Consider the following 25,943-nt stretch of genomic DNA (forward strand, 5'->3'; position numbering starts at 1 on the left):
CTTCATTCCAGAAGACTTTCGGTCTTTCCACCCCCCACCCCCACCCCCCCAGTCATGATTGCCAAGATATAATACTCGAAACTTTTATACTACTGATAATGGAATGATCTGAACCCAGGGGTCTTGAAACTAGGTCATTAAGTACTCAGTACAGGAAAAAAGTGTGTTTTCCGGTGTTCGTGATTTTACTGGAGGGAATTGTCTTGTTTTCTAAAGCTTGGCTTTAAAATCAAAAGACTTCTGTAAGAAAAAAAAAATCGATCATTTTATTTCATCACAAAGAAAATAATTATATCTAAGAGTAACATATTCTGAATCAGGAATAACATTTTTCCATTGATTTTTTCCAAGCAATAAAGTGTGTGAAAATAACATTTTTCTGTCATTGGACAACACAGATTTTAAAGTCAGTAACAGAGTAGAGTAGATTGCCTCAAATTGGAAAATACAGAAACAACTGTGACATTGTTTTTTGTTTCTGTTTGTCTGTTGGTATTATACAAATCAGACGTATATGATACAGCAACAGCACTTACTGGGCTATATATCTAAGTGAAAGTTGCCAGGAGTCAGTTTGGCCTATGATACTTAGAGCAGTGCAAGGTTGCACTCATTTGTTATGGCCACTAAGCTGCTGTTACAGGGTTTACCAGAACCTAGCAAGGTTCACCTGCTCCCTTCATTCCCTTGGGATAGCCCATCTATCCCAGAAAACCACCAGCTGATTTTGCCATCTTCTGGGGTTCTAGCACCGTGAGCTTGCTGTCTTGTAATGTCTATTCTCCCTCTCCCCATACATATTTTTAGGTGACTGGAAGTGAGAGCTAATTTGGGCAATTTATTTGGCTGACACTTGGCTTGTTCACTCTCTTAGTGCCCTAAGTATTGATATGTCTGACTTGTGTTGTAGAAGTAGCTACGTGTTCTGCTATGCTGTGCAAGGTGCTGTACATATAGTTCGGGTACACATGAAACTGTGGCTGCTTATTGGCAATGGGCATGATTAAATGCCAGCAGCTTTTGCATGGATGATATGTTACATTTCAAGGTAATTAATACAAATGTCATAAAACTCAGACCTACCTCTCACCCTATCCCTTTTCTGGGCATTTTGAAGCGAGGCTCATGAAGGAAGAGTTGCATTGCCTACCTAAAATACAACTCAGATGTCATAGGTTTGCTTTTTTTTTTTTGGTTTGCTTTTTTTCCCAACTATCACTGTAATAATTACTGTAACACAGAGCTTTCTGTGGAGTTAATGTTCTTCTGGCTTAATGGCCCCTAGTTATTCTCAGGCCATCAACTTTTCCCAGCTGGTCATCAATCCCAAAGAACTGCCTTGTGCCTCCATTATTATTGCTTAAGTAGATGACATTTCTGGTGCAACCACTGCTTCCCAATGAGATGATATTATAGCCGATAGCTTTTCCCCCCCTTGCCTTCAATATTGTCAAAGCATTATAAACAGCTGGTATGAGAATGTTGTGGCTGTTGGCTGTGAATTCCTCTGACAATTTTTAGGTGCGAGTTTTGTAGACTTCAAGTGAAAGAATCTGAGTGAGGTGACTGAAAATGACTCGCCTGGAGCAGCTACACTGGCTCAGCCCCCATGCATCATTCAAGAAGTAGCTAGGCAATACCTGAATGTTTCAGTCTAAAGACTTTTTCCCAGAAGGAACAGTTTTCAAACAAGATCTGGGACAGATGTTTTGGGGGGTGTTAATGTTTATCATCTAGCAAATGTTGACATCCCCTCCCTCCCGAAGTTTCCACAGCTCCACTGATTGTTGCCCTTGTTTCCTAAGGATGGACTCTCTGACAGACTTGTAAAAGAAACAAGTAAGTTGTAGATCAGTAGGCCAGAAACCAGCAGAGACTGTTTAGGTGAAAATGTCTTGCTGTGTGGATATTCAAACCCATGTAAGTTAACAATGGTGCTGACTACATTTCCTTTAACCTCATTAGCACTTCATCTTGCTTTCCCAAGCATGATGGTGGAGCAGCTAGTTCACCTTAGAGCCTTTTGCTAGGTAATTCATCAAAGTGGCAGATGAAAGCTTAAAGGAAAATGCATGTAAATACTGCATTAGGAACCTTGGCTTACAAAGGCATGAACATTTCTGCCCATATCATTAGCTCTGGATTACAAACCATATATGTGAAAGAAAAGAGACTTTGTTGTTTAGGGAAGATGGAGATACAAAGCTTACTGGTTATATCATTACGCAAATTGTATAGTTTAGTTATTTTGTCTTTAATTAAAAAGCACTTCATCATTCACTAGCTATTCTCATAGAAAAAAAGTTCAGACTGCAACCACTTAATACCTTCAAAATGAAAAAGAAGTTACTTAAGTAAAATACCCTCTTCAAATACTAGGAGCCAAAGCATTTTTAAACAGGGGACTGAGATTATCTCAAACCTAGGTTATGTCTTCTTTCCAGCTTTAGAGTTTTAAGCTGTGCCTCACTGCACACTGATTTACTCATTTGATTGCTATATACGTGTGTTTGATACTAAGTGTAATTACATGTCACCGTAACTTCTCCTCATTGCTAATAAACCCACCAAGTTTACACCTGGAGACATGCTAGCTATGTTTGTCATGGTGTCAACAACGAGCTGCCATGCAGAGCCACAAGGTTTGATCTTGAGGTGCTGAGGCCCTTATTGTCAAAGATGTGTTTAGGTTGCTAGTGCTCTTCAGAGCCAATGAATACTGTCACCTCCTTGGTATACTACAGGATCAGGCCAATGCCACAGTGCAGGAGACAACTGCTCTCAGCATGTTGTGTGTCCAATTTGGAGCCTCTGGAATTAAACAAGCCTGTTACTCACCAGGAAGGTATTGGAATGCCATTCTGTATGGTTAACGATGAAAATAAAATTCTGGTGGACATACGTAGGGAGGAAGATCAGTAGATCAAGATGATCATGAACCAAAATGGCCTTCCAAGGAACCTCAGACTGGTGAGCAACCGCAGTTCAGTCCCTGCCTTCCCCCCCCCCCCCAAACAGTAAGATACACACCATGTATGTTCTGTAATCTGATGTTATGGGTCTTAAATGCTGCAAGATACTGTTTGATGGAGGGCCACCAAGGCACACCTGCAGTCTTTACCTCCCAGTTTATTGTATTCTTGTTAGAAAGTAGCGCTGTGGGGATACTGTTAACCCTTTGCCCCTTTTTAGTTCTCATGCTGAGCAGCAGATACACTTACATACTCTTATTGATCTCTATATTGGTGGCATACTTCACTAATACAATCTATCATGCATTTTCATTTTCATGAAAGCTTGGTTTACTCTCCTGATTCCATTAGGTCAGCCACTTAAGGCACCTCCTGTTCCATTTTACTGTGTAACATTTAAACATGACCTGACAGACTAGAAAAAGTTCAGTGCACCAACTCACCATCAGACATTAATGACCAGCTCTGACTGTTGAACCACAAAGGAGGTACGAGAGCACTGCAGTGGTTATGGCACCAACTTGGAAACAGCATGGAAGGATTGGACCCAGGGTATAACTCTCTTCCCTTAGCAAAATGTCCTGACCCCAAGGTTGAAAAGCCATTCACATCTGTGCTTATGAGAACTTCCAAAAAAATTGGAAGAGGAAGAATCAAAAATACTACAATTACAGCTCATTTATGGCAAGTGGAAGAAGTACAATCCTAAGCAGCTGGGAACAGTATAGAAGCTGTTGCAATTACTGTATATGAACCAGCAGTGGAAAGGAGGATTTAAGCAGTAGACTTAACTCCACAGAGGAACTTTAAGGGCTATACCTATACGACGTTTTCCACACCTACAAAATGTACAGGTAATGTGTCCCCAGTTATTTGGGAAGACTGCTGGGAGAGATTTATGTAAAGTCCTCTGAGATTTTTGCTGTAAAATATGCTATGTACATGTAAAAATATAGTTATCATGTAGTGAATGGGAAGATGTCTACAGCTAATTTTGAAGTATGTATGTCTTTGCAGCCTTTAAAAATGCACTGCAAGAGTTGTGCATTGGTAACCAGCTCTGGACACCTTCTGGGAAGTAAACAAGGTGACAGAATCGACGAGACAGAGTGTGTAATACGAATGAATGATGCACCCACTCGAGGTTATGGAAAAGATGTTGGAAACAAAACAAGCCTTCGAGTCATTGCACACTCCAGTATTCAGAGGATTTTGCGAAATCGCAACGAACTCTTAAATATGAGCCGTGGTGCTGTGTTTATCTTCTGGGGTCCTAGCAGCTACATGAGGAGAGATGGTAAAGGCTTGGTGTATAATAACCTGCAGCTGATGAATCAGATACTGCCTCAATTAAAAGCGTATATGATTTCTCGCCACAAGATGCTTCAATTTGATGACCTTTTTAAACGGGAAACTGGGAAAGACAGGTGAGAACTTATGTGGATACATTTGGGGCTTGTCATACAGCAGTAAAATAATGTAGTTATATATACCAATTTCAGATCTGCTCAGAGGGACCATCACACCCATTAAATCGTCTGCCTCATGACTTGCAGTATGGTATGACATGCCAAATAACATCACTTGTAACATAAGTAAAAAATAGGCATCAAAATAATTTGTATGCAGTATTGCCTTATCAACTTAGAATACCAGAATCTGGATGTACTGTTTATACAGCCAAGGAGGCAGGAGCTGTTTAAATCTCACTTTGGGGTAATATACCTGAAAGTTTTTTACTGATTCTGAAAAATCAGAATGGATAGGTTATGTTTTCTTATAGAGGAAATGCCACCATTCAGTGAATTATAATAGCTGTTTATTGAATTTAAGCATTCTTGGAACAGTGCAGCTGTAAAGCTTCTTGTAAAACAAATAAACATTAGTCATACATTAGGTGCTTCAGAACAGTTCATCTTGTATTTCCAACTGGGAAAAGGAAAGTTATTATGATAGTTACATCTTTATGAGACTGTTTATGACTTGTAGGCTGATCTTCAAATCAAATTTTTAGTAAGTGACCCACTGCAGGACTTGAGCATTTTCACATATAATGTTTGAAAATGGGCATTTAAACCAAAGACTTCCTAGCAAGAAATACATCTATTTTTAATGAACTCCTATTTTTTACTTACAAAATATGCTGCTGTAAAAATGGAACAGGGTATCCACTTAGGTACAAATGAAGAGGTAGGTTTATTGTGCAGTAACTCATGATGAGATTTTTCTAGCTTCACAAATACTATACATACACACCAAAGCTTGGAGCTGGGCTCAATCCTGTTGTGGACAGGTAGGACTCAAGAGCATGGACTTTCTTTTCTGGGCTGCACAACAAAGGCAGAACTGGTGTTAGAGGAAACTGTTGTATCCTCTTCACTGACGGCGACTGTATCTTTGCTTGGCATTTGCTGCCTTTGTCATACCCCACATGGTTGCTTGCAGAACCCTGTTCAGTTATAGCGGGTCAAATTATGTATCTGAGATCTTGATTGACACACGCTAGCACTAGAGCACACAGTAACTTGGTCAGTTTCTTACCATTAAAGGTCCTTTTCTCTTCATCCTCAAAGTCTCTGCCAGAGACTCTGCCTCTGCCAGAACAAGAAGGAAGGATAACAAGGGGGGATACCCTGCCAGTTCTGATGTCTTTTCCAGGTTTGTTCACCCAGAGTAGAGCGAAGTGAGAAGGTGAATTAAGCATTTGAACCCTTCAAGAAAAGTGCAAAGGATTATCTGTATGCCCAGTATTTTCAAAGGCATGAAAGTTAACAAAGCCTGTAGTTGCACTGTAGCACGGGCCACCATCAGCCCTAAGAGTCAGACCCTGTGCACAAGGAATGCACACTGCCATCTCCTTTCCTGGATTACTCTTTCAGCGTAAGGCCACATGCAGTCCCTAGTTTTGAGGAACAGTTTACCTCCTCTGCTTCAGTCTGGCCAGTTCTGCCATGGGGAGCCAGGGTCCCATTCCTTTCCTGACACTTGCTGTGCAGTTTCAGGCAAGCTGCTCTTTCTGGTTCTGCATCACCCATCTGGAGCAGGAGGCATATAGCTGTGCATGTGATGAAAGCATTTCTTTTTCTGCACAGGCACCAGGCTCAGTCTTGGCTCCTGAAATATTCTCAAGGCATTTGAGACATTAATGACATTGTAACAAGTTTATAGTGGACTCAGTTATGGTCACCCTGAACTCCCAGTGTGAATCAAGGGCACTTGGATGCCAGCAAAATTCAGCCTCTTGAACAGGTCCTGTTGCTTTTAAGAAATTGCAGGCTCTGCTGTGTATGAACCGCTCCTTTAGAGGGCACATACAGCATACTTGAAGGACTAAGAAGATTAAAACGGGAGATGAAAATAAATGAATAGGCAGCACAGAAAAACAGAGGGAAGATGAAAAGAAACATGGGTAGGAAGGAATTTGTAATGGAGGAAAATTTATGTAGCTGTGGGGACAGGAGCGGAACATTGTATAGCCCAGAATGTTGCTGTTCCCTGGGACATTTCTGCTGAGCTCTTGACATTAGTGCCTGCAAAAAACAAAGGAGGGAGAGAGAAGCCTGATTGAAAGGTTGCAATAATCAAACCGTTCATTTCTGTCTTGAAAATGATGAGAAAAAAGGTAATTGGATGTATTGTGCTTTTTGAAAAAAAAGCTGATTTTGAAATGAAGGGAAACCTTCAGAAAACATTGCCAGTTAAATAGTATGGTGAATGACAAAGGATGCAGAGCAATATACTTGGTATTATAAAGTAACTGTACTTGAAAATAACTTTATAATTGAATAAGGGTACATTAAGAAAATACGATTCAGAACCAATATTATAGTAATTAGATAAAGGAAGCATAAATGAAATAACTGCAGGAAGAGTATTTCCATAGAGATTATAAATGAGATTTTGGTGGAGCAGAAAGGCCTTTAATTGTAATTTAGTGTGCACTACAGAATTATCAGCACAGTGTGTTAGTTCATCATATAAAAGAATATCTGATAATTTCCCCTAATAAGCACATGACAGTTCTTCATATTCTTTCATTACAGCTGATTAGGTATAAAAACAGTATTCTTTTGTTGGACTCTTGTTCAGATCTTTTATGAAAAGGCAAGACACTGTAACCCTGTTTCTATATTGCTGTCCTACAGACATGGTATTTAAAGAGGCCGAAGTGGTACTTGAGTAAGTTCTTAAATCTTTATTTCATTGTTTAGCTTTTAAAATAGTTTATTTAAATTCAGTTATTCTCCTGTTTATTGAAAACACTAAATTACAGCGTAAGTGTGTGTAAGCAAAAAGAAAACTAACTCAGCAGACAGCCTAGCTGGGTTGCCTGACCTGTGCAAAGCCCAGCCACTTTGGTCATGGTCTCGATATAATTGCTCCCTTGGTTTTGGAATATGAGGTCTTAGGCACCTAAAACAGTGGCCTTATGCAAGCTCCAAAGTACTCTTAGCCTGAACATGTTCCTGAATTACCTAGCAGTTCATAGGCTCAGAAACACTCAAGCGGCAGGAAAGCAAATTTTTTAGGCTTTTCCCTACCTTTCCCTTTCCTAATAATTTTGAGCCAAAAATTATTATTTACTGTTTTGTATTGTTGCAGTGCCTGAAGGCCTCTGCTGAGCTTATGACCCAGCTATGACATTGTGACAAATTGCACCACCACCCCCAAGCTTAAGTGCAAATTCAGAAAATAAATAAGGCCCCATAATTGGAACTAATGAGATGCTTAAATCATGTTATTCTCCAAATGATAGCTTAGCCTGAAAGTCTATATGTCAGGAGCAGTAAAAACATACGTTTCAGTTCATACATTACCAGGTGACCCACAAAGGACAGGACAAATTACCCAGCATCCTTCAGGCATTTTTGGTTAAAGAATTCCCTTATGTTTAGAAGTGCCTTTTAAGCAACCAGCACTGATACCACTACTTGGGTTTTTTTCTTTGCAATAGTCTAATTCACTGAGGAAATCGGAAACCTTGGTACAAGGCATTCCTCAATCTGACAGTGCTCAAAACATCCCCCTCCTACTGCCCTGTAGGTGACCTACTTGGAACCAACTTGTTTAGCATTAGCTTGGGAAGCTGTTATGGTGGGCTGTTGCCTGCTGAACTACTTATTAGTGATTGCTGGCACTTGCTTGCAGTGGCTGTTCTGACTTCAGGTCCCCGCTTCCAGGACTGTTGTGCATTCTGCTATCACTGGGTAAACTGTAAAAGAACTGGGCTCAGGACCTGGGATTCCCAGGTGACTGCTTTGATGAGAACCTCATGTTCTCTGCTGTGCTTTTTTTTTGGGGGGGGGGTGTCACAAAATTTTGCAGGTGTCAGGCAGATATAGGTGTGGTGGGATGGGGTTAATGTGTGTTCCGTATTAGTACAATCTGACACAGCGCATAAGCCATCCAAGAGCCTGCACTTGCTCTCACAGTGCCTCAGCTTTGGTAAGAGATGTAAGGAGAGCCAGTCACTGTGACAGGCTGTCATCAGGAATCTGAGGCCTTTTTGGGTCGCAAATGACACAAGCTTGAACTTCTTCCTGCAGGACTTTTCTAGCTGAGGAGCCATTAGGGAGACCTGCTGTCTCCTTTAACAGTACTTGAAAGGAGACCTTTGAGTGAACTTGTTTTCTCTGGAGCAAATACCTGACTTCTTTATGTGCCTCCATTTCTAAGAGTGGTGCCTGACTTGGTCCCGTAGGGCTGCTCCTAAATATGCCTTTACGACATCTTTAAGACATGCTCCTCACTGGCATTTTCTTGACCCTCCTGTCCCAAAACTGCCAGCTCTCTGCTGGTGTAGGGACAGTGCAAGAACTTAACACAGGACTGGGACTTCCAGTGCATGTGCTAGGCAACCAGTAACCATTATAGTGCCCAGCTCTTACACCCTAAACAGCAATGACGAGCAAATGCTAGGGAGAGGAAATGTTACTATTGCCATTTTGCAGATAAGAACCTGTGCAAAATTTAAGCACATCTTGTAAACGTCTTATATCTGTGAGCAGTTACATGGAGATATCTCCTATTTTGCATAAATAATGCTGAGATCAGTTGTGCTTCTTTTGAAGATTTCTCCTAGCCTGCAGAGGATGCCAGGAAAGGAGCTGCCTTAGAGGGCTCCCTTGCAGCACTGTCATTCACATTCAGAGGTCCCACCAGGCAGGGATGGGACTCGGGGCAGGCAGAGGGGTAGCACTTAGGATGAAGATCTCCCAGGCTGGGTAAGGGACAGGCATAGATGCAGCTAACTACAAGTTTCCTGCCAGCAGTCACAGTGAGTGGCTGGGAGCTTCTAGAAACCAAATCATGGACGGGGTGGGAGGAAAGATGGTTAGACCAAGCACTTGAGGCCAGATCTTGCTCCAACAGACAGGCTCCTCTGTGTGCTGTGGGAGGCAGCATTTTAAGCAGCCCTCTTCATCCCCCATGATGCGTCTTCCTGAGCACTTAGTGTGTAAGCTCCATTAAGTGATTATAGATGTGTATAGATTACTAGCAGAGGAATATAAATATAGGACATGAAGTTTCAGTCACTTAAAGTAAACTTGCCAAAAGGTCAGCTAAATATTAACATTGCTGTGCCCAAAAATTAATTACAGCAAGGGCAGTTTCTGCATAGATTGGTCTACTGACAGAAGACACTAGCAAAACCATTAAAAGATGAACGATCAAAGTAGTCTTGGTTGCCCAATTTTCATAACCTTTCACAAGAATGAAAAAAATGCCCAGAAATTGCTTCAGATATCTCAAGAATTATTTGTTAGCCTAGAAACTTAATTATGTTTTTGCTTTCAGGAAGATATCCAACACTTGGCTTAGCACGGGCTGGTTCACAATGACTATCGCATTAGAGCTCTGTGACAGGATAAATGTTTATGGCATGGTGCCACCGGATTTCTGCAGGTAGGATTTATTTTGGAACCATTATTAGCCAACAAGGTTGAACATTACAGATAAATATCTGAATCTTTTAGGTTTTTTTCTCTGCAATATGTCTTCAGTCCTCTTAAAGCAATTAATTAACATGTCCCAAGATCTGATTCTGAAAACAACAAACAGCATTTAATTATGTTATATAAAATATTTAAAAATTTTGTTTGTAGTGTGGGAGAATTAATCCATCTTGTTGGTTTCTTTTAGTCTCTGAATATTTATCAGCTAAAAGTAATGTAATAATTGGCATGAAATTAATCTGAAAAAAGGAGTACTAGAAAATGTTACTTTCAATTTGTTTTTAAAGTTTCCCCCCAGTTAATAGAGGAACAGAGTTCTCACAGTGACTAGTTTCTAAATTGAACTTCCTACACAACTCAGATTAAGATTGTTTCATCTCTGTCACATGAATCCCAATCTTCCAGTAAACTAGCTTCCTAAATAATCCCCGCCAAAAAAAAACCCCAGAATTTGGACCCACAGAAGAGATGATCAGTCCTTTAATCATCCATTTTGGGCATGCAGGGTGTGGGCCACAAGCAGTAGAAGCAGCACACAAATTCTGTCAGTGGAAGCTGTGTGACCCCTTCACCTTGTTTTATAAAGTAACAGCTTGTGTACATTTTACAGCTACTTTGTGCCTCCAGCCATATTCAGGACTGGGACCCAAGGCCCTGGTTAAGTTTTCGCACTATGAATCAGTGATACAGGGAAAGTCTTCAGGACTTCCGGTACTGGACCAAGATCACATTGGCCACATGATGCAAAGTACTGATCCGCTATAATTCACACAAATTTGTTTTACATCAGCAATCTTTATGCTGACTTAAATATCACCTGTCCATCCATTACTAGGCCTAGCACTCCGGCCTTTCAGAAAAACGTGGTTATGCGTCCACACCTAGTCCTGATCCCATTTGCACTGTTAGGTGACCCAGTAATGCACAGAGCTAGTAATGGCAGTCTGGACCGATGGCAGGCATCAGTGTAACGTTTCATCACCTGCTCACAAATCCCCTTCACCAAGAAGTACTCGCTTGAGTTTTCTGTTGCAAATTTAGTGATCTCACTGAAGTCTGGTTCATGGACTAATTCAAGATGCCTTGCAGGGGCAAGGGGAGCAAGGCTGCAGTGGTAGGTTAGCTCATCTATCAAAGAGCAGGACTGCTTTGACTTTCTTCTGAGCACTGAAAAGGATCATTCAGGAATCTGCATTTGTCCTGGGCCCACACTAGAAATCCCTGAAGAAATTACAGTGTAAAATGTCAACACTAAATTCCACTTCATGAGAATTTCTACAAATTATAACAAAACACTGATGATAAATGCTGTGATGTACTGCCAGATTTCATCATGAATTCTCCAAGGAAAATAACAAACTAGATCAGATATTCCAGACAACATAAATACCTTCCACAGCACAGCATTTCAGTTCCCCTGTCATTTCAGTTGGCCAAGACGCACTTCAGTTTCTGTAAGTGGCTGGTCTGTCTGTCTTCAGAAGTGGCTGTATTTCAGTGGCACATGAAAGTAATTCTTAAATAAACTGATGATCTAAAAATGCAGAAGACAGCAGTTCACTGCATAGCAATGCTCAATCCTAACTTTTCAGGCAAAGTCAGATTAGTTTAGATACATGTACATAACTTAAAAAAAAACAGAACAAAACTGTTTTTAAGAGAGGTTAAAATTGTCACTGAAACCATATGAAAGGCTTTCATAGAATTGATACACTGAAATCAGATAGACATAATATTAAATTATAACACAAGAAAGGTTTTAATCGAGCCTACCATCAAGAGAAGCAATAATGCTTACAGCCCGCATAAAAAAATCTTAACATAAAGGTATACTCACCTGGTCATAAAAAGGTAAAAGGTCATTTCTTAATCAAAATAATATAAAGTGTCTTTACTTCAGGTTTATTCCCCAGATGATGAAGGGGAAAATTGTAGTTGTCATGCCTGGAAGAAGCTATACATGAAGATCTATGAAAGGAACACCTTGCCACAAATGCAGTTAACCTTTTTAGTTTGCTCTTCAGCCACTCCTTAAGAAGTTAAACAGTGCTTCCTTTCAAAGAAATAAGACAGCAAAATAGAATAGCAGAAAGAAAGATTCTGTAATTTTAAGCCATATTTCCCGGTTTTCAGTCAGACAAAATACAAATCTATCATTCAAAAAAAACCCCCAAACCAAAACAACAATAACACCCCCACCACCACCACCCTACCTCTCTCATCCGTGTGCAAAATGGTGTAGGTACTTTAGTTACTATGCAACTGAAGAATCATTAAGATTAAAAAAAAAAATTAATACTCTTATTTCTATTCAGAGTTGGTATCACTGAATTTACAACTTCAGCACCCATTATTTTTTAAGTATTAATTTGTGGAGTAAGTAATGAGCGTGGGTGATCACTGTCATGGAACTAAATTAGTATCACATCTGTAACGTGAAGGACATCTCAAAGGTATCGTGAATATCATACTGTTGATTCTACTACAAATTATTAGCTTAAGATCATTAACCAAATTGCTTCCCACCCATGCAGGAAAAATAGTCTAGTGAAGGAGTCTGGAGTACAGACTAAAAGATTTGTCACTATTAATTGCAACAAAAGTGTTTTAGATTCATTTCTATTTACTTTCACTGGACATTGATTTTTATAGCTGAACTGGAATTGGTAACCTGATTATTATAAATTTCCAGTACTTTACAGCAAAGCTATATGCAATATCAAATCCCTTTACTTTGCCACAGATTTATGCTGTCGTAAGGGTTAAGGGCTTTGATATTGCTCTCATGCTGTTAAATACATCTGACTTGCACATTCTAGAATAAGATGGAAGCTTATGCTTCCAAGCACAGTGCAAAGATTTTGGAGAGTGTGTGCACCTCTCACTCTTTTGTCACATCTTGCTGTATTTTTTTTTCAGTGCCCAGGGATGAGCAAACTGGCACCCCAGATGGGAAGCATTTCCCTCTCTGAGCTCCCTTTGGCAGCCTGCTGTATGCACAGGACTCACTCCTGAACTGGGACATCAAGGATTTTTCCCTTGCCTCCCTACATCAGCAGCCAGAATGTGGTGCACAGATAGCACCACAATTCCTGAAGGCTCTGCAATGCTGCTGCTTTTCTTAGTGGCTGCTCAGCAGCATTGGTGGGAAGGACACAGACAAGCCCTAATGTGGCTTGTAGTAACTCCAATTCCTGTCCACTGGAGTGTCAGCAGCAGTGAGAGGTTGGTTCCTTGCAGATATCTCTGGGTGCACAGGCACACAAGGAAAACTCAAAGTGTTAGTGAGAAGAGTCGTCTTTAACACCCCCTCCTCTTCATGGGCCTTCTGGAACTCACAGAAACTTACAAACTTAATTCTGAGCCTGATTTTAACTAATATGAATAATTTTTGCTCCAATTATGCAGCCAGATCATTTTCCTGCAAGAATCCTCATTTGACTGCCAGGCCATTTCCCATCTGTGATAATTTGCCTGAAAATTGGCATTTGAAATCCTTTAATTTGTTCCTTTGGGTACCGCTTTTAAATCTAGTGTTTTCTTACCTCCCTCTCTCCACTTTCAGTTGCTTTAAATCAAGTGCAAAGAAGCAGTTGTGCTAGTTACATTTCCTGGGGCTTATCAAGGGCTTGATAGAAGAAGGTTGCTCACAGGATTGTAAACTGTATGGGAGATAGTCATGCCCTTTGGTCCATATACCTGAATCTCACCTCATTACCTTAATAACTTAATAACGAAGTGCATAAATGGTTTGGAAAACAGGGCTAGTATGGAGGTCAAGGAAATGGGATCCTGAGCATAGAAGGCAAAAAATGATCCAGAAATCTTTCTTCATAGTCCTGGCACAGCACCTTGCCCATCACTCAACATATTAATGACAATTTAGTCACCCTTCAAAATTTCAAAATACAAATTATTTTACAAAGCATGTGAGTCCATATGGTTTTAGTGGGTTGATTTATAATGGCTCTTCATTTGTAAAGGAAGAGGTTGACCAGAACGTGGTATAGGTTGGCCTTGTTTTTCTGCCTTGTTTCTTTTGAGGCAAACACTGTTTGCTGTATTTTCAGCTTTCACTGTGGGTGGATACCATCTGTGGGAAAATGTGCACTGAAGTGGCAAACAGTAGATGACTGACATTGGGTACAAGCACTTACACAGTTGCTGTGCTGGCAGGCTATTAGGCAGGAAGTATAGTATATTTTACAGAGGAACTTTCCTAGATTCCTCCCAGCTGTGATATTAATATGCATGCAAAGTCTGACAAAATACTGATTAATGTCCAGTATCAGTCAGTGATAAAACAGCATCTGTTTTAATGTTAATAAATGAGGTGGCAAGCAATTTCCGAATAGAAATTACTCATGCATTTCATTTGCTGGTGACACAAGCTAATTGCAGAGTTAGAAGATAACACAGTACAGTTAATTTGGGTTATGGTGTAGTTACTCAAGCCAGAGTTCAAATCCAAACCTTATTAGCATGCAATCTAGGGGAATCCAGAACTCCCATGAAAGGCGAGACTTCAGACAAAATGTCCTAGGTATCTAACTGCCTTTCAGAGTTCCTAAATCCAAAATACATTTGGAATTTAGCCTCAAAGCCTGTCAGCTGCAGAGTAGTCTTGGAGAGGTCTAAAGCTACCAGCATTTTCATTTTTGCATTGAATTCACCTCCAATTCAGCCAGTAGATGTGCATACGAGCCTTGAGAGCACTCATCAGGGGATGCCTGAACCCAACAGGGTGCCCGGACTGTGCTCCTCTGCCTCTCTCTCCTGCCGGGCCCTGTGCAGCAGGTATTTCTGCACTGTTTCTAACAGGTCATTGCACGAAATATAGTGGCCTGTTACAGCCTGGAGCTAAGGGCATCCACCTAGGATACTCTGGTGTTAGCTTCAGAGCCTTTGATGTAATGCGGAATCCCTGTCTTCAAAAGAGAAAGCCAGTGGTAGAATACTGATAATATAAGAGATAAAGGACTTACTGGGAGGTATGGGCTTCAAAATGTTGCTTCAGGGGCAACAGAAGAGTGTAACCCTATGTAAGTACTAAGTTACCAGAGTGAGGGAGAAGAGGGAGGACCACTATCAAGGCTTCTCGCCTTCCTCTCTCCGTCTGATCCACCTATCCTTTGTACCTGTATACTTTGGGGTTTGTGCAGAGAGGAAAAAAAATGACCAGCATTCCTGTAAGTCCTCCGTGAGAAATCTGATTCCAGTTATCACCATCATCCATTGCTACTTTCAGCGTACAGCAAAGGAATAGGGAAGAGCCATACAGCGATTAATTTCCTGCTTTTTGCTCTTCCAGTTCATGTTCTGCAAACCCAACTCAGGCCTTCATAAAAAAAAAGGGGTGGGGTGGGGCAGCAGAGGGAGGATCCCAACCAAATCTACCCAGAGGTATTGGGGCCAGCAGCCTTGCAGAGGCTCACTTTGCAGTACTGGGCCCTCAGCAGTCAACTTATTTCCACTGTGACTGCATTTGTTCAGTCTGTTGGAGATACGATTCCAACTTTAATAATCCTAATTTTAAAGCAGTAAATTTACACTGAGCAACAAAGGTTTACCCTCGAGAACACAAAAGTAAAATTCAGCTTCAGTGCAGAAAGGAAGAGCAGTCTGAATGAGAGGCAGAGGTCTATTTCTTCAGTAGTTCTTAAGAAAAAATAAATCCCATTAAAATGTATGCTGTTAGATTTACAGTAACCATACAAATGATTCATTTAAGAGATGATAATGAGAGGTCCAATGTATCAAAAAAGTTGTGAAAAATTAATTGAAGATCAAGGTCTAATAGTTGTAGCTAAAAAAAGTTATTAGATTTCTATATGCAGGCTATTTTTTACATTACAAATGTTTTCTGTAGGTGAGGTATTGAAGAATTTCTTTTCACTCGTATGTATTCCGGTGAGAATATATACAGTAGATTTAGAATCCATCTTATTCTAGAAATGTAATTTTATTGTTATTCTGGTCTTGTAAGATTGATCACCGTGTTGTGTTACCAGGAAGCTAGATTGATTGAATTAAAACGTTAATCTAAGGTACAAATGGAAAGCAGCAGCAATATCATACATTACCACTGCATATACAATATGGTTAATGCTAAAATAAGAAAAATTAGAGAATTGCGTAGAGAATTACACAGTAAAAATAATGACCAGGACAGGATACTGACAGATAGTGGATGCATTCAATTGAAAGTGAGCTTCAATATTAGCTCTTCAAGATGAAAATAATCAACTCTGTATTAGAGCTGACAGCCCTGAATCTGCATGAGATTTCTTGCTTTGTACTAGGGTCCTGTTCAGCTCAGGCTTTAACATAGAGCAGTTCCACAGCTTCACTAAATGGTAATATTTGGATTAACTTTTCTGCCACTACAGAATAGTTAGTAGCAACTGTGGAGATCAGTACCATTGGGTTATTCTGTCTGGGACAGCTATCTCTCTTTCTTTGAATTTATGTCAGAGAGGGTTGTATGAGTTCTTGTCAGCCCAAAATGCCTGTGGCCCAAAGTAAAAACATAATGGGTACAGTTTAATGTAGAGAATAAGACAAAAGGAGAATGAATCACTCTGGCTTATTACAAGACAAATGTGCCTTTTACAGAATGTAACATCAAAACATTGAGGTTAGAACTGCTAAAAATGAACTTTATCCTAAATATCTAATTGGTCTTTGGCATATCCTACATGTCACCACATGAGTACTCATCTCCTGCTGGTTAATGCCGATGGGCTCACAGGGTCAGAAGAATACTATGGGTGAATGGTTTTAATTTTTAGCTTAGATACATGAAAGTTGCCATTGTAAAAATCAAAAAGAAGTCATTTGTGCATCAGATGTTTGATTATAAACCCAGCAACAGCAGACTGTATCACTGACCTGGCATGCAGATACTCCCATTGAAGTTGTGCACTCAGAACCTCGTGCACCGTGCTGGGAATGTTCAACAGAGCTGATGTGACACAGATAACCGCCTCCCCTCTATCTTCCCCTTCCCTTTCTTCCCCCAGTTCAGTAAATACCTCTGCAAGGCTTTTTACGAGTCACAATCTAGATATAAATCTTTTTTAAGCAGCTTGCTTCAAATTTCATAGTAGTAACACAGCCCTGCAGCACTCTCCCTTGTTTTTGAGCTACTGCTGTCCTTTATTTAACTGGGAGGAGGGGATTAGAGGAGAGCAATAGAAAGAGCAAAGAAAACACCTTTGCCCCATTCTGATGTATTAAATATGCAAGAAAAATACAGCTACCTAGAAATTTGGTTTAACTGGGAGAAAAAGTGGATTTGAGCCCATCAGTTTATTAAAGATAGCATCTTTTCAATCAGGAAAAAAAGAACATCTCAGGCTTCCATCTATTTTCTTTCTTCCACAGGGATCCTAATCATCTTTCAGTACCTTATCATTATTATGAACCTTTGGGACCTGATGAATGCACAATGTACATTTCACACGAGCGGGGACGAAAGGGCAGTCATCATCGTTTCATCACAGAGAAACGAGTGTTTGAGAACTGGGCACGGACATTCAATATTCACTTTTTCCAACCAGACTGGAAACCAGAACCACTCACTGTAAATCACCCTGAGGTTAAACCAGTGGTCTGAGGGATGAATGCACAAGACCGCAATCACAGTCACCTACTGTATCAGCCTTCGGGTGTTGGACCTCCTGGGACAGCAAGGCAACCTAGAGGAGGAGGGTAACAGGATTTGCAGCTGATAACTGCAGCAACAGTCAGGAAGTTATGATGAAGGACCAGAAGCATATCAAGAGTACTTTCTGTCAAACTGTGCATTAATCCAGTATATAGCCTCTTTTGGCCATCTGACTTCCTGTATGTGTATGTGATTTGTGAAAAACAACTTGAGTATCATTAATGGATGGTTAATTCATTATGTTTTTTTAAAGTACAATGCCACTGAATTTTCATAGTGAAAACTTACAGTATTTATTTAATGGAGGTTTTTATGCAACCTAGGCCAGTATTTTTCTAATTCACAGTTACATGGCTGTTTATCTTTCATAATCTTTCAAATCCAAAATTAATATTGCTGATGGTTTGGAAGGCCTAGCTTTTTATTTATAAAATTTGTTTGAAAAATATGGTTCTATATAGCATGTAATTAATATTTGATCTGGAAATGTTGCATTTCTTCTAAAAATTGTGGGCTCCATTCCAGTATAAAGCCTTTAACAGCAGGAATGGTCCCATGTGCAGATCTAGCTAACTTTACATTCTGACATCTCATGTTAATATGAAAATGGTAGTGAAAATTCTGTTTGATATTAATGTGCATTTGCTGCTGTGCTCTCAAGCTGCTGTTTTTTAATTAGGGGTGGAAGGAAGGAGGGCAAAGTTTATGAAAAAAAAATCACTGGCTATAGCAGCACGCTTTTCAGTGAAGAGACCAGGCTCAGGCTGGAGGGGTTGTGTTTTGGTTTGCCTCTTGCAGTCCTGCAAGAGGCTGAAGGAGCAACCCTCCTGAGGCAACAGACTACAAACCAGGCAACTGCTTCAAATCACATGACCAAATTTCTGAATTCAAAAAGTTAAAACTACCAGGTACTACAATACCAGCCATACTAGCCAAAAAGATTACAACATTGCACCTGCAAAAATCTCTGCCTTCCACTGTTCCAAGATCATCACTGAGCTCAGAGATCCTGGATCACATTGAAGTTGGGATAGGAAGAGAGTTCCACCAGTACAAAATTGTCCCCTTGAAAAAAGCAAAGTTACACTTGGCAGTTTTTTCGTGAAGTACACGTGCACGGCGACTCCCTGTGAACAAAGGGGATGGACAATGCTAGTGCCGTATATGAAACCTCACAGTGTGAATTACTGCGTTACATTTGGCTTGTGAATAAAGAAGATTTCAGTTACGGTATTATTTTTCCTTTTGCCTCACAAATACTAAATCTCCAATTTCTTCAAAGTAAACAGTAGGAATAACTATTGCATGAAACATTATACCTCAGGTGACAAAAGGTGTCTCTCATTAGACAAATACTAAAGCTAGAACAAAGATATTACCTTAAAAAGTCTTAAATCAAAGAAGCTGAACCTCAGAGGCGATACGTAGAACTGGGACCAAACTCACTATCATTTAAACCCATGTATGACCCACAGTCTTCCTCTTTCCCAGACTGGATAGCAATAGCTGCAGCTGCCCTACAGATACCCCGATTCTCTGGGGACAAAGTGAACTGCCCTGTCAGGGGCAAAACAGTGTTACCCCTGTAACACTGCCCGGACCTGAAGAGCAGGCCTGCAAGAGCCACACTCCTTGCTGCAGCCCTCCCCACTATCGAAGAGCGAGAAACTATAACCTATTTTGCCTTAAAAGCTTTCTTTTGGTGTTCTTCCTGGCACACACACTCGGCGTACAAACTGAATGCAAAGCTCTACAATTGCCAAATGCTTGTAACCTGTCTCTTGTCAGCTGGTGTTAACTCTCCCTCTGTCACTGATTGTGTTTTATTCCTTCCACTTGATTTCACAACATTCTACAAAAAACAGACTGGATTTTGAACTAACGGTAATTTGACCCTCTCAGCATGTGTACTGGGGTGTGTATCCAGCATATATTGCTCAAATTGATGAACTCTGTCAAACTGATTTACAGATTATTTCTAATGTGACTGCAAGAGATGGTACAGATCACAGTAGGTCATCTGATGCCACCATCCTTTTGTTATTAGTGGTATGATAATAAAAAGATCTTGTCATTCTAAAATAGAGCTCTTAGTTTTTCCATTAATCGAGGGCTGCAGGATGTATATGCTCAATGTTTAGATCATTTTAAAATAGACTACACCGATCTACTTTTAGTGTTCAGTAGAAACACAGGGACTTGCGAGGCTCCGTTGTGCTCCACATGCTTGTTTCCTGTCTGCAAGACTGGTCAATTCCAAGTAGATCAGATGAAGCGTTAAGAATGTGAAGAAGAAACATGGGATAAACTGACACTAAATCTCCTAACAGAGTGAAGCTAAGGATTGTAAATACTCCTTCAGTTTCTAACAACTATGTGTTCTAGTTACCCTTATACACATCCACTCTTTTAAACAAAACAAACCCAAACTTTAGGCTCATCGACCTCCTGTGAAGTTTCAGCAAGTTCCGCCATCCGATTACAAAAAGTATGAAGGAGTATTTTCCAAGTCACACCTGTATATATAAAACTCACTGCAAAAGGATTTTGATGAAGCCAAGGAGACAGCAAGTTTTAAATAGGATTGATCACACAGATTAATATAGCGTATAAATCCAGTCCAAAAAGCACAAGTTATAAGAGTGCAAAAGAAATATAAGTAATTTTTAAAGTGCTGCAATTTTAATTTACAAAATTACTGATGTATTTTTCTATAAAAGCACAATTTTTGAACTACAGCATATCCTGCGACATTTCAACCTGAAGTAAGGTTTTATGGCCTAGTTATAAACCAAACAGATTTATGACGGAAAATGCTGTCAGACCAGAGATAAGTAGTACGAACTAGGCACTGCTTCCATTCTCTAGTTTATGCTGTCATCTTACACCCATCACTACAATTTGATCGATTCATGATCTTCAGCGTGCATCATTTCACATATTAAAAACTGTTGCAAAACAGTGTTTACAGACGTCAGCAATTTTAAGATCTATGTTACTTTAGTTCTGAACTCCTTGCATACCTTATGCTTTTATGCTTGGCTTTGTCAGAGTAGCTATTTGTCATCTGAAGAACCATAGCTCTTGTTAAGGGAGAAGCCGCTGCCCGAGCATTCACACCCCAGTCAAGGAGTCGCACACGAGCCACCCAAGGCTTGAACTGCCAGGACCGCGACCCCAGCGAGCCGGCGGGTGCCCATTCCGACTCCTCACACACGCTCGCCCTCGGGTGCTGCGTCTTCCCTCAGGCTCGACCCTAGGTTCCCCAACGTAGAATCTCTAATTAAGGCCTTCAAAATAAAAAGCACAAATTTAGACAGCTCGAGCTGGGTGCCTCTGGAGCAGGAACCCAAACACTAAATTCCATGGGCAGTTCCACCCTTGCAATCTAAGTTCCTGCCCCTCACACCAGTGTCTGGTCCAATAGTAATGTTTGGGTCTGGGGTCTTCTCTCTCTCGCTGGCTCCTTTTTCTCTTCTCTAGGAGGGTTCTTTCTCCTTCCTGTTTTTTAGGCTAGCGGTTACTATGTCTCCTTTTTCTGGCTCAAACTGGGGCTTTCCAAATCTTACTCCTCCAGAGAACAGGTCACGAGAACCATTAAGGAAGCTATGAGTTCTGCTTTATCGTGAACGACAACTTTCAACCAGCTAAAGTCCTTAAAGCTCTCCAAAACATATTAACGGCCTCTGTAATTTATATACATTTCTGCGCTATTATAGCCACACAATCTTACCCCATTACTGCCACGCACTGTTTACGTCTCGTTCAGGTGTGGTCCACACACTCCTGTAGCTCAGCTTTGCCATCTTCCACAACAGCTCTTATGCCATGATACGTGCAACTGGAATTCAGAATGATAAAGAAAATCTCCAACTAAGAACAGAAAAATGCAAGCATTGCTTTCTGTTATTTTGGCACAATGGTTGCAAGATGCCCAGCTAACAGCATCACCATACAAAGCAAAAACACGATGCACTTTGAGAAAACCTTCCATCCAAAGTGTTAAAGCACCTCAGAAAGACAAGTTAATACTGTTTATTCCTGAGTAAGGAAACTAAGGATGGGGGAGGTTAAGAAACTTACTAAGACCAAGCTACAGCCTTGGAACGAGATTTTAGAGATTCAGGTCTGCTGACAGCTACCCCTGGCTCTAGCCAGTAGAACACATAATGGCAATTTCATATATTATATATACATACACATGAACAGGAGTATAAATTAGTATTCTGCAGGAGGTGCTTATCTGGGTCTTGTCCTGCAGTATTTCTCATGCAAATTTCATAGGAAACTTAAGTGATTTTTACCCAAAATAGCTCTAAGGAGGCAAGGACACAAGAATCTAAAAATAGCTGGAAAAACATAGAGGGATGCGGTGAGGGGAATCTAAAGAGTAAGGAATAAAACATGGTTTGTGCTATCTTGCTGTATTCCCCTGGAATGTGAAGATCAAAGTCAGGCTGGAGCTGACAGAATGGAAAGTTGTGGCTCAGTAGCAATGGCTGTCCAGCAGAACTTTCTTTTCAATATTCCATATATCAATCACATGTGCCACAAAAACTCTGAAAAATTCTGATAATCACCTCTGACTAATGAAAGTACTGTATTTGATGCAAGAGGATGCAATTTCTAGTTCAATTAAAAACATAGCTTAGGGATAAAGAAACATAAAGAAAGAAACAGTTAAACAGTGAAAGAGTACTTGTAAGATGGCAAAACATAGTTCAAAAGAGAAGAAAGTACAGAAACCTTAGATGTATCAATACTTCACCTTTCCTCATGCATCAGTTAATACTGATCACTTTTTTCCAGCTGCCTACTGCAAAACCACACCTTGCATATCACAAGATTTTATAAGGAGAAAGAGAAGAAAAAAAAAATGTTAAGGACAATCTCCTTTAAAAAAACCTAGGAAATATGAAAGGGCAAGAGTCTAAGGTGGTGAGAAATTTCTCTGTATTGAAGCAGAAAAGTATAAAACTTAAAGGATGTTTTGTAAAATGGCTGTAAGGTGGCTCTGCTTATGCTAAATACCATTAAAACCCCTAGATTGTTAAATGTTTTCTACACTGAAAATTACAAAACATGAAATGTCAAATGATACCCTTTGACCACCGTGTGGACAGAGTTTCAGTACCACAGTGGAAACAAAGATGGTGACTTTTATTACGGCTGACTGTAGAACAGGCTCCATGGCAAATGCAGACATGCGGAAACAGACCGTGAACCAGCATCTCCTTCCCTTCTGTGGCAGCCTCCCAGGGCTGCCACCAAGAGAGCACCCAGGACACACTCTTGCACTGCCAGCAGAAGAGAGAGACCTTTCTTTGTGTTGCCTACTGTTGAACACCAGACCAAGCCAAAGAAACTACTCAGCAGATGATCAACATACAGTGTCCTTTGTTCACTGCGGAACTTTGACCGGGAGTCATCAGGAGACACAAAGGACAGAAAACTACAGACAAGCAACCCAGCAACCCAGACAAATGGATGGAAAACTGTAACAGAGAACAGAATTAGCAGTCATAAAGAAGATATACTGGCTAAGTTGTAACACAGCTTTTGTAAGAAAAGTCACGCCTTGCAAATCTATTTAAAGTTCTTCAAAGTTCTCTGAAGCAAATGAACAAGAAGATCCAGGTGATGAATCCACTTGGAGTTCCACAACTAGTTTTGCAAGGTGTCTCTTAAAAGACTTCCAAAGAAGTTATGGTACCACAGGATAAAAGAGAAGATCCTCACCTACGGAACCCATCTGAATATAGGAAATGAGGCTAAGAGGATACATCATCAGCTTAAGGTTACAAGCAGAATTCCCCAGGAAAATATCACAGTATATTTTCTCTGCTTTTCTGTACTCTTCTCTTGGCACCTACCATAGGTCACTCCTACGCGTAGGATATGGGAGTTAGACTCTTGTCTAAATAAATAGATAAATAAAAAATATGAAAAAAAAAATTGTATCCAACGAACATCAGCTTGTACACTAAAGCCCAGTTACAGTCCTGCCATACTCAAGATGTGCCAGGCAGCCACAAGATCTAACAATAGTAACTCCATTCTCATTTTACTGAAAGCAATGTCAAAGCATCTAGCTCAGATGGAGAGCAAGACTGGAACCTTTTTAACAGCCAAGGAAAGTCCTCTTAATAATTTGGTTTCTCAGAACAGGTTTATCTCCTTTAGGAGATGCCTAGTGATACTTAAATCTGCCAGCTTCTTTACACAACCCAGACAACTGTTAAGGTAATATCGGTAGCTTTTAGGATACTAGATACTTCCTGAAGTACAGGGAAGATAAAAGGAATAATGCATACTTAGCAAGTTATAAGGTTTTAGGACTTTGCCAACTTCACTTTGGCTATCAGATCAGTTGGATCTTATTAGTTAGGATCCAAACATACAGCATGATGCGAAGCTGTTAATAGCAAAATGAAGGAAATTCTGAAGGGAGCCATTTAGTGTGGCTGAGTTGAAGGCAAGAGTTTAGGTTAGGTTTATGTTTTAACAAAAAAAGGCAAAAGAAGTGAACAGATTTATAACCTGCGAGGATATGCTTCCCCCACTGCATCCTTGCTGTAACCAAGCTGCACACAAAGCCAAAATTGAAAGAGGTTACTGGTATTCAGTGGGACTGTTCATTTGTGGTGGACAAAATTGAAACATTTCCCACTACAGCATCTTTTTTTAAAAAAATATGGCTATACATCTGTAGACAAGCATTACAGAAAATACTAAAAAGCTATTCTTCGTCACTCCATTGCAAACGATATTGCAGAGAAGGAGCAGCTATACATAGAGGAGCAACAGCAGCAAGTGCAGAAAACCTATACCAAAAAAATTTCAAAGATAGGGACTACTGCAGAGAAGGGTACGTAAAACAACTGTACAAAATACAAACATACATTGCAGTGATACACTGATGGCCCTATTTGGCATTCCACTTGCATTATAAAGACTAAGGGAGGTAAGAGGACCCTAAAATCATCACAATTTGAGCCATAATATTTTGAGCTACAAAAAACCACTACAGAGATGTAACTTAAAAAACAAACAGCAGTATCTAATGCTTAGTGATGCTCTACATTGGTAAATATCGAAGCATTTGACAAAGGAAGTAAGTACCATTATATTGGAACTGGATATAAAGAAAGGACAGAGCCTAAGCTTAAAATGCCCACTACATGCAAAACCAGTGGACCTAGTCAAGCGTTTAATATATGACAGTGTTATTCCAGTAAGTCCTGTTGCAGGCAAGAAAGAAAATGTATTTGCTATTTTGAATTAGCCAATTTTGTCATAGAGACTAGTATGACATGCCATGAATCTCTCAAATAAACCACAGCCCAGTGGCCTGGTCTCTAAAGAGCTGTGTCACCAAAGCTATGTAGTGGTCAGCAGTGTGGAAAAAATCACTTCAGAAACAGCATTTATGCTAGAGCTTTGCCAGCACTGCTGCTATACTATCGAAACAGTCTGCTTCTGGTATAGCTTGTTTTGTACAATGGATCGCTGTAAACAATGTCACCAAAATAACCTCTGCTGACACAGTTTGCATCTCTATTAAGCCTGTTGGCCACAGCAGCAAAACTGGCTCAGTTTTGGACAAGGTTTCAGTGTTCTTTGCGCAGATACATTAAAAGAAAGAAAGACAAAAAAAAGCTTAAATCTAAAATTTGCATGGGGAAGAAGACGTGGCACAATCAAACATTAATACATGTACATCTTCATAAACTTTGAACTGAAACCTTAAACGCTATCAATTTAATCACTAAATCAGGCAGAAATCCTCATTAAGGGAGAAGTAACTCATTTCAAAGAACTTGCAAGTGAAATCAGTGAATTATGAAATGCTCATTTCAGAGTATGTTATACAGTCTATACAAGTTGCCATCATAAAACACCAACGCTTTCAAGATGCATTTCCCTACAGCATATTATTTTTAAAAGTTCACGGAAAGAAGGAAAGCAGAAATAGTAGTAAAGTGCACACAGCAGAGAATATTATCTTCCATGAGAAACACATTTCTCCATTGTATTTTTTTTTAATTTGCCTTTAACCACTTAAAAAACGCAAAAACTATTATGCACATTATTGTACAGAAGTGTTGAAGGGACGTTTGAGAAGAGGTTTTGTGGCACATATGATTGATTTGTAGAATATTGAAAAGAAACTTTGTCAGGACAGCCATTGCTACTGAGCCACAACTTTCCACTCTGTCAGCTCCAGCCTGACTTTGATCTTCACATTCCAGGGGAATACAGCAAGATGGTTGAGAAGACACTTTTCATTATATATGCTGCTACTGTCTGTAGTTCTTAACTTTATGGATAGATTAGTCTCTTGGG

The 25,943-nt window shown here is 40.1% G+C and overlaps 1 protein-coding gene across 1 annotated transcript in view; it reads left to right on the plus strand.

Annotated features, from left to right (window-relative positions):
* The window catches only part of ST6GALNAC5 (ST6 (alpha-N-acetyl-neuraminyl-2,3-beta-galactosyl-1,3)-N-acetylgalactosaminide alpha-2,6-sialyltransferase 5), a 73,650-nt gene extending 54,782 nt beyond the window's left edge, over positions 1-18,868 (plus strand). The window contains exons 3-5 of the mRNA XM_010582530.1: positions 3,990-4,399; positions 9,771-9,878; positions 17,315-18,868. Of these exons, the coding sequence (XP_010580832.1) occupies positions 3,990-4,399; positions 9,771-9,878; positions 17,315-17,546 (750 nt within the window). The 3' untranslated portion in view covers positions 17,547-18,868. The remainder of the gene's footprint in view (positions 1-3,989; positions 4,400-9,770; positions 9,879-17,314) is intronic.
* Positions 18,869-25,943: the final 7,075 nt, after the last annotated feature.

Source organism: Haliaeetus leucocephalus, unplaced genomic scaffold (genome assembly GCF_000737465.1).
Source record: "Haliaeetus leucocephalus isolate CR32 unplaced genomic scaffold, Haliaeetus_leucocephalus-4.0 Scaffold848, whole genome shotgun sequence".
NCBI classification, from domain to species: Eukaryota; Metazoa; Chordata; class Aves; order Accipitriformes; family Accipitridae; genus Haliaeetus; species Haliaeetus leucocephalus.